The 8,901-nt window shown below is 48.3% G+C and overlaps 1 protein-coding gene across 1 annotated transcript in view; it reads right to left on the minus strand.

Annotated features, from left to right (window-relative positions):
• Positions 1 to 574: 574 nt before the first annotated feature.
• LOC127919503 (inositol polyphosphate 5-phosphatase K-like) overlaps positions 575 to 8,901 on the minus strand; it is a 10,960-nt gene continuing 2,633 nt past the window's right edge. The window contains exons 5-6 of the mRNA XM_052503153.1: positions 8,810 to 8,901; positions 575 to 748 (exon numbers count right to left, since the gene is read on the minus strand). The exon at positions 8,810 to 8,901 is cut by the window's right edge and continues 13 nt beyond it. Coding sequence (XP_052359113.1) covers positions 680 to 748; positions 8,810 to 8,901 — 161 coding nt within the window. The 3' untranslated portion in view covers positions 575 to 679. The remainder of the gene's footprint in view (positions 749 to 8,809) is intronic.

An 8,901-nucleotide genomic window follows, 5' to 3' on the forward strand; every position in this document is an offset into this window, starting at 1 on the left:
CTCTCTCAGGTATATACTTTAAAGCAGGATTAATCAGTAAGCCAGCTGTTTTGCCTAAATATTATGAAATAACACTTTTTTTTTTTTTTTTTTAGAGTGATAAGCTTGAAATGGGCATGGTCTTATTGACTCAAATAATCAGTTTAAACAGTTTAGCATTCTTAATTAACCAGCAAATCAATAGTTATTTCTGATTGTTCCAAAAGTTAACTGCCAACTCATTGATCTTGCCTTGCAGTATACCCCTCTGTCTCATCTTCATTGGGGCACAGGGGTCAGGGCCGGGTCAGGGCGGGGGGTCAGGGCCGGGGTCAGGGCCAGGAGGTGTGTGTGTGTGTGTGTGTGTGTGTGTGTGTGTGTGTGTGTGTGTGTGTGTGTGTGTGTGTGTGTGTGTGTGTGTGCGTGCGTGCGTGCGTGCGTGCGTGCGTGCGTGCGTGCGTGCGTGCGTGCGTGCGTGTGTGTGTGCGTGCGTGTGCGTGCGTGTGCTTGTGTGTGTGTGTGTGTGTGTGTGTGTGTGTGTGTGTGTGTGCGTGCGTGCGTGCGTGTGTGTGCGTGTGCGTGCGCGTGTTGTGTGTGTGTGTGTGTGTGTGTGTGTGTGTGTGTGTGTGTGTGTGTGTGTGTGTGTGTGTGTGTGTGTGTGTGTGTGTGTGTGTGTGTGTGGCCAATGAGGTGTTAATGTTTATTTGTTCAACCCGTTGACATCCTGTGGAACCATCCCCTCCATAACAGCCCTCTTAGACTCCACAATCTAGATGGGGAGGGGGATTAGAGAGAGAGGAAGATACAAAAGAATAGAGGAAAAGAGAGAGAGAGAGAGAGAGAGAGAGAGAGAGAGAGAGAGAGCAACACAGTTAGACACTACCAAATAATGAGAAAACAAAAAGATAATTACTTGACACATTGGAAAGAATTAACAAAAAAACAGAGCAAACTAGAATGCTATTTGTCCCTACACAGAGTGTACACAGTGGCAGAATACCTGACCACTGTGACTGGCACAAACTTAAGGAAAGCTTTGACTATGTCCAGACACAGTGTGTCTGCCCGAGGCAGACCTGGCTCTCAAGAGAAGACAGGCTATGTGCACTCTGCCCACAAAATGAGGTGGAAACTGAGATGCACTTCCTAACCTCCTGCCCAATGTATGACCATATTAGAGACACATATTTCCCTCTGATTACACAGACCCACAAAGATTTTGAAAACAAACCCAAATTTGATAAACTCCCATATCTACTGGGTGAAATACCACAGTGTGACATCACAGCAGCAGGATTTGTGACCTGTTGCCACAAGCGTGGGGTCTAAGTGGCGCAGTGGTCTCAGTCACAGCTTCTCAGTGCTGGAGGTGTCACTACACCTAACCCTAATTTTGACAGAAAGTGGTTTAATTTCAAGCTAAAGTGTACTGTTAGCTAGCTAGCGTTAGCTGGCTGGCTCCCTAGCTAAAGTGTACTGTTAGCTAGCTAACGTTAGCTGGCTGGCTCCCTAGCTAACGTGTACTGTTAGCTAGCTAACGTTAGCTGGCTGGCTCCCTAGCTAAAGTTACGTGTATGATGTTATTATTCGTATCCCAGAACCGTTTGTTTTGCTAGTTGGAGCCTAATGTTAGCTAGCTAACATTTGAACCTGGTTGGTTAGCTCCCAGCAGATTCATGCAGGGTAGTAACGACATGATTTGGCACTATGTTCATTATTGTTTAAAACTAGCTAACGTGATCTGGCTGGTTCGTTAGGTAAAGTTACATGACATGTGTGATCTTACACGTTGTTTACCTAGCTAGGTTCATTGTTTACCAAGCTAGGTTCATTGTTTACCTAGCCTGGTTCATTGTTTACCTAGCCTGGTTCATTGTTTACCTGGCCTGGTTCATTGTTTACCTAGCCTGGTTCATTGTTTACCTAGCCTGGTTCATTGTTTACCTAGCCTGGTTCATTGTTTACCTAGCCTGGTTCATTGTTTACCCAGCTAGCTAGGTTCATTGTTTACCTAGCTAGCTAGGTTCATTGTTTACCTAGCCTGGTTCATTGTTTACCCAGCTTGCTAGGTTCATTGTTTACCTAGCTTGCTAGGTTCATTGTTTACCTAGCCTGGTTCATTGTTTACCTAGCCTGGTTCATTGTTTACCTAGCCTGGTTCATTGTTTACCTAGCCTGGTTCATTGTTTACCTAGCTAGCTAGGTTCATTGTTTACCTGGCCTGGTTCATTGTTTACCTAGCCTGGTTCATTGTTTACCTAGCCTGGTTCATTGTTTACCCAGCTAGCTAGGTTCATTGTTTACCTAGCCTGGTTCATTGTTTACCTGGCCTGGTTCATTGTTTACCCAGCTAGCTAGGTTCATTGTTTACCTAGCCTGGTTCATTGTTTACCTAGCTAGCTAGGTTCATTGTTTACCTAGCCTGGTTCATTGTTTACCTAGCCTGGTTCATTGTTTACCTAGCCTGGTTCATTGTTTACCCAGCTAGCTAGGTTCATTGTTTACCTAGCCTGGTTCATTGTTTACCTAGCTAGCTAGGTTCATTGTTTACCTAGCCTGGTTCATTGTTTACCTAGCCTGGTTCATTGTTTACCTAGCCTAGCTAGGTTCATTGTTTACCTAGCCTGGTTCATTGTTTACCTAGCTAGCTAGGTTCATTGTTTACCTGGCCTGGTTCATTGTTTACCTAGCCTGGTTCATTGTTTACCTAGCCTGGTTCATTGTTTACCTAGCTAGCTAGGTTCATTGTTTACCTAGCTAGGTTCATTGTTTACCTAGCCTGGTTCATTGTTTACCTAGCCTGGTTCATTGTTTACCTAGCCTGGTTCATTGTTTACCCAGCTAGCTAGGTTCATTGTTTACCTAGCCTGGTTCATTGTTTACCCAGCTAGCTAGGTTCATTGTTTACCCAGCTAGCCTGGTTCATTGTTTTACCTAGGCTGGTTCATTGTTTACCCAGCTAGCTAGGTTCATTGTTTACCTACCTGGTTCATTGTTTACCAAGCTAGGTTCATTGTTTACCTAGCCTGGTTCATTGTTTACCTAGCCTGGTTCATTGTTTACATTGTTTACCTAGCCTGGTTCATTGTTTACCTAGCTAGCTAGGTCATTGTTTACCTAGCCTGGTTCATTGTTTACCTAGCCTGGTTCATTGTTTACCTAGCCTGGTTCATTGTTTACCTAGCTAGGTTCATTGTTTACCTAGCTAGCTAGGTTCATTGTTTACCTAGCTAGGTTCATTGTTTACCTAGTTCTAGCCTGGTTCATTGTTTACCCAGCTAGGGTCATTGTTTACCTAGCCTGGTTCATTGTTTACCCAGCTAGCCTAGGTTCATTGTTTACCCAGCTAGGGTCATTGTTTACCTAGCTGGTTCATTGTTTACCTAGCTGGTTCATTGTTTACCTAGCTAGGTTCATTGTTTACCTAGCCTGGTTCATTGTTTACCCAGTTCATTGTTTACCTAGCCTGGTTCATTGTTTACCCACCTAGCCTGGTTCATTGTTTACCAGCTAGGGTTCATTGTTTACCTAGCTAGCTAGGTTCATTGTTTACCCAGCTAGCCTAGGTTCATTGTTTACCTAGCCTGGTTCATTGTTTACCTAGCTAGGTTCATTGTTTAGCCTGGTTCATTGTTTACCCAGCTAGCCTAGGTTCATTGTTTACCCAGCTAGCCTGGTTCATTGTTTACCCAGCTAGGGTTCATTGTTTACCTAGCTGGTTCATTGTTTACCCAGCTAGCCTGGTTCATTGTTTACCCAGCTAGCCTGGTTCATTGTTTACCCTAGCTAGGTTCATTGTTTACCCAGCCTGGTTCATTGTTTACCCAGCTAGGTTCATTGTTTACCTCAGCTAGCCTGGTTCATTGTTTACCCAGCTAGCCTGGTTCATTGTTTACCCAGCTAGCCTGGTTCATTATTTACCCAGCTAGCCTGGTTCATTGTTTACCCAGCTAGCCTGGTTCATTGTTTACCCAGCTAGCTAGGTTCATTGTTTACCTAGCCTGGTTCATTGTTTACCCAGCTAGGGTCATTATTTACCCAGCTAGCCTGGGTCATTGTTTACCTAGCCTGGTTCATTGTTTACCTAGCCTGGTTCATTGTTTACCCAGCTAGGGTCATTGTTTACCCAGCTAGCTGGTCATTGTTTACCTAGCCTGGTTCATTGTTTACCCAGCTAGCCTGGTCATTGTTTACCCAGCTAGCCTGGTCATTGTTTACCCAGCTAGCCTGGTCACGCTCTGAGTTTACCTAGCTAGGGTCATTGTTTACCCAGCTAGCCTGGTCATTGTTTACCCAGCTAGCCTGGTCATTGTTTACCCAGCTAGCCTGGTTCATTGTTTACCCAGCTAGGGTCATTGTTTACCCAGCTAGCCTGGTCATTGTTTACCCAGCTAGCTAGGTTCATTGTCTACCTAGCCTGGTCATTGTTTACCCAGCTAGCCTGGTCATTGTTTACCCAGCTAGCCTGGTTCATTGTTTACCCAGCTAGGGTCATTGTCTTAGCCCAGCTGGGGGGTCATTGGTTTACCCAGCTAGCCTGGTCATTGTTTACCCAGCTAGCCTGGTTCATTGTTTACCCAGCTAGCCTGGTTCATTGTTTACTCAGCTAGGGTCATTGTTTACCCAGCTAGGGTCATTGTTTACAGAGCCTGGTTAGCCCAGGGTCATTGTTTACCCAGCTAGCCTGGTCATTGTCGAGACCCAGCCCTGTGTGCTAGCCTGGTTCATTGCCTGGTTTACCCAGCTAGCCTGGTCATTGTTTACCCAGCTAGCCTGGTCATTGTTTACCCAGCTAGCCTGGTCATTGTTTACCTAGCTAGCCTGGTCATTGTTTACCCAGCTAGCCTGGTTCATTGTTTACCCACTAGCTAGGTTCAGCTAGCCTGGTTCATTGTTTACCCAGCTAGCCTGGTCATTATTTACCCAGCTAGCCTGGTCATTGTTTACCCAGCTAGCTAGGTCATTGTTTACCTAGCTGGGTCATTGTTTACCCAGCTGGGGTCATTGTTTACCTAGCTAGCCTGGTTCATTGTTTACCCAGCTAGGGTCAAACGAGATTTACCCAGCTAGGGTCATTGTGCTCTACGCTCTGAGACAAAGCTAGGGTGCGGGGCTAGGGAGTCAACATTGCTCTGAGAGGAAACGAGATGGCGGGGCTAGGAGTCAACTGTGTGCTAGCTCTGAGAGGGAAACGAGATGGTTGGGGCTAGGGAGTCAACTTGTTTACCTGAGAGCTAGGGTCAACTGTGTTTACCTGAGAGGGAAACGAGATGGATTTGGGGCTAGTCAACTGGTCATTGTTTACCCAGCTAGAAACGAGATGGGCGGGGCTAGGAGTCAACTGTGTGCTCTGAACGCTCTAGCTAGGGTCATTGTTTACCTGAGAGCTAGGGTCATTGTTTACCTGAGAGCGAGATGGGCGGGGCTAGGGAGTCAACTGTGTTCTGAACCTCTGAGAGGGCGAGATGGGCGGGGCTAGGGTCACTTGTTCTACCTCTGAGAGGGCGAGATGGTTGGGGGGTCATTGTTTACCTGAGAGCTGGTTGGGGCTAGGGTCATTGTTCTACCTGAGAGCTATGGGCGGGGTCACTGTGTGCTCTTTACCTAGGGAGTCAACTGTGTGCTCTAGCTAGGGTCATTGTTTACCCAGCTAGGGTCATTGTGCTCTACCCAGCTGGGGCGGGGCTAGGGGTCACTTGTGCTCTACCGAGATGGGCGGGGGCTAGGGTCACTGTGTGCTCTGAACGCTCTACCGAGATGGGTTGGGGCTAGGGAGTCATGTGTTTACGCCTGAGAGGGAAACGAGAGCTAGGGTCATTGTTTACCTAGCTAGGGAGTCACTGTGTTTACCTAGCTAGGGTCACTGTGTTACCTAGCTAGGGGTCATTGTGCTCTGAACGCTCTGAGAGGGAAACGAGATGGGCGGGGCTAGGGTCACTGTGTTTACCTGAGAGGGAAACGAGATGGGCGGGGCTAGGGTCATTGTTTACCCAGCTAGGGTCACTTGTTTACCTGAGAGCTAGATGGGCGGGGGGTCATTGTTTACCCAGCGAGATGGGCGGGGCTAGGGTCACTTGTGCTCTACGCTCTGAGAGGGAAACGAGATGGGGCGGGGGTTCACTGTGTTTACGCTCTGAGAGGGAAACGAGATGGCGGGGCTAGGGTCACTGTGTGCTCTACGCCTAGCGAGAGGTTCATATCTCGAGATGGGCGGGGCTAGGGGTAAAGTGAGAGGGAAACGGGAGATGGTTGGGGCAGTCACTGTGTGCTCTGAATATGGCCGGTGTCACGTGAGAGGGAAACGAGATGGGCGGGGCAAAACTGTGTGCTCTGAACGCTCTGAGAGGGAAAAGATGGTTGGGGCTAGGAGTTTCCTGCAGAGCTGGTTGGGCTGTTTCATGTTATGCAGAGGTAAACTGTGTGCTCAACGCTCATCGAGAGATGGGGCGGGGCAGGGAGTCAACTGTGCTCTGAACGCTCTGAGAGGGAAACGAGATGGGGCGGGGCTAGGGAGTCAACTGTGTGCTCTGAACGCTCTGAGAGGGAAACGAGATGGTTGGGGCTAGGGAGTCAACTGTGTGCTCTGAACGCTCTGAGAGGAAACGAGATGGGCGGGGCTAGGGAGTCAACTGTGTGCTCTGAACGCTCTGAGAGGGAAACGAGATGGGCGGGGCTAGGGAGTCAACTGTGTGCTCTGAACGCTCTGAGAGGGAAACGAGATGGGCGGGGCTAGGGAGTCAACTGTGTGCTCTGAACGCTCTGAGAGGGAAGATGGGCGGGGCGAGATGGGCGGGGCTAGGGAGTCAACTGTGTGCTCTGAACGCTCTGAGAGGGAAACGAGATGGGCGGGGCTAGGGAGTCAACTGTGTGCTCTGAACGCTCTGAGAGGGAAACGAGATGGGCGGGGCTAGGGAGTCAACTGTGTGCTCTGAACGCTCTGAGAGGGAAACGAGATGGGGCGGGGCTAGGGAGTCAACTGTGTGCTCTGAACGCTCTGAGAGGGAAACGAGATGGGCGGGGCTAGGGAGTCAACTGTGTGCTCTGAACGCTCTGAGAGGGAAACGAGATGGGCGGGGCTAGGGAGTCAACTGTGTGCTCTGAACGCTCTGAGAGGGAAACGAGATGGGCGGGGCTAGGGAGTCAACTGTGTGCTCTGAACGCTCTGAGAGGGAAACGAGATGGGCGGGGCTAGGGAGTCAACTGTGTGCTCTGAACGCTCTGAGAGGGAAACGAGATGGGCGGGGCTAGGGAGTCAACTGTGTGCTCTGAACGCTCTGAGAGGGAAACGAGATGGGCGGGGCTAGGGAGTCAACTGTGTGCTCTGAACGCTCTGAGAGGGAAACGAGATGGGCGGGGCTACTGTGTGGAGTCAACTGTGTGCTCTGAACGCTCTGAGAGGGAAACGAGATGGGCGGGGCTAGGGAGTCAACTGTGTGCTCTGAACGCTCTGAGAGGGAAACGAGATGGGCGGGGCTAGGGAGTCAACTGTGTGCTCTGAACGCTCTGAGAGGGAAACGAGATGGGCGGGGCTAGGGAGTCAACTGTGTGCTCTGAACGCTCTGAGAGGGAAACGAGATGGGCGGGGCTAGGGAGTCAACTGTGTGCTCTGAACGCTCTGAGAGGGAAACGAGATGGGCGGGGCTAGGGAGTCAACTGTGTGCTCTGAACGCTCTGAGAGGGACGAGATGGGCGGGGCTAGGGAGAGATGGGCGGGGCTAGGGAGTCAACTGTGTGCTCTGAACGCTCTGAGAGGGAAAGATGGGCGGGGCTAGGGAGAGATGGGCGGGGCTAGGGAGTCAACTGTGTGCTCTGAACGCTCTGAGAGGGGAAACGAGATGGGCGGGGCTAGGGAGTCAACTGTGTGCTCTGAACGCTCTGAGAGGGAAACGAGATGGGCGGGGCTAGGGAGTCAACTGTGTGCTCTGAATGGGCGGGGCTCTGAGTAAAAATGTAAAAACACCATTTCAAAGGTTACAAGTTCATCAACTTTCAAGGCAGAATAACTTTCCCATTGTTCCTCAACTGTAGTGTATGTTACACCATGTTGTAGCTCTGAGTCTCTACTTTTATCCAATGTAAAAAACACCATTTCAAATTTTGCTACATAAGACCAAATCCAGGTGCTGTGAGTCACAAATCTAGGGTGGATTTGACCTGGCAGGGCTAAAAGAAAAGAAAATAATTTTAGTCCATAAAAATAATATAAAAAAAAAAATTGGGGTCCAATCTTTATTTACGCAGAGAAACAAGAAAATCTACATACAGAATTCTGCAGAATTATCCTAAATCTCCAAAAGCACCAAATATAATAATAATAATAATAAAAATAATGCAGAACGGAGCTCTGCAGATTCCCTTTAATTGTAAATATTAAAGAAAAGGACATTAAAACTTAAAACAATTCAGAGCTGAACACTGAAAAGAGTCCCCTATGTGTCAGCTGTTATAAACACTAAACAACTATTATCCAAACACACAAGGAAATCAAAAATTACAGAAATTAAAACCTCATATTTGACAAATTGGGGAAATGAAACAACTCGATCTACTCTGTCAGAGATACAAAACAGAGAAAGACCAAACACAGCCTCAGCGATTGGCTATAGAAAAAGGGAGACACAAATAGACATGGCCGCCCAAAGAGGAGTGTCTACCTGGTCGCCGAACAACAGGGGAGGTAGAGACAGAGATGCACTGCCTCCTCTACAACCATATAAGATTTTCAAGAAAATATCTGAATCGGTTCTCTGAGGGAGAAACCGCAGGTATTAGTGCCAGATATGTGAATGATTGCCAATAGCCTGAGGGTTTAATACCCAGAATGACTCACCTGGAAGTTGTGGCTGAAACCTACGATGCTCTGCATGTTGTAACTGTAGTAGCTCAGAACATACTCTCCTGCCACTAGTGGGACGTCATCCT

This window comes from Oncorhynchus keta, unplaced genomic scaffold (assembly GCF_023373465.1).
Source record: "Oncorhynchus keta strain PuntledgeMale-10-30-2019 unplaced genomic scaffold, Oket_V2 Un_contig_1679_pilon_pilon, whole genome shotgun sequence".
Lineage (NCBI taxonomy): Eukaryota > Metazoa > Chordata > Actinopteri > Salmoniformes > Salmonidae > Oncorhynchus > Oncorhynchus keta.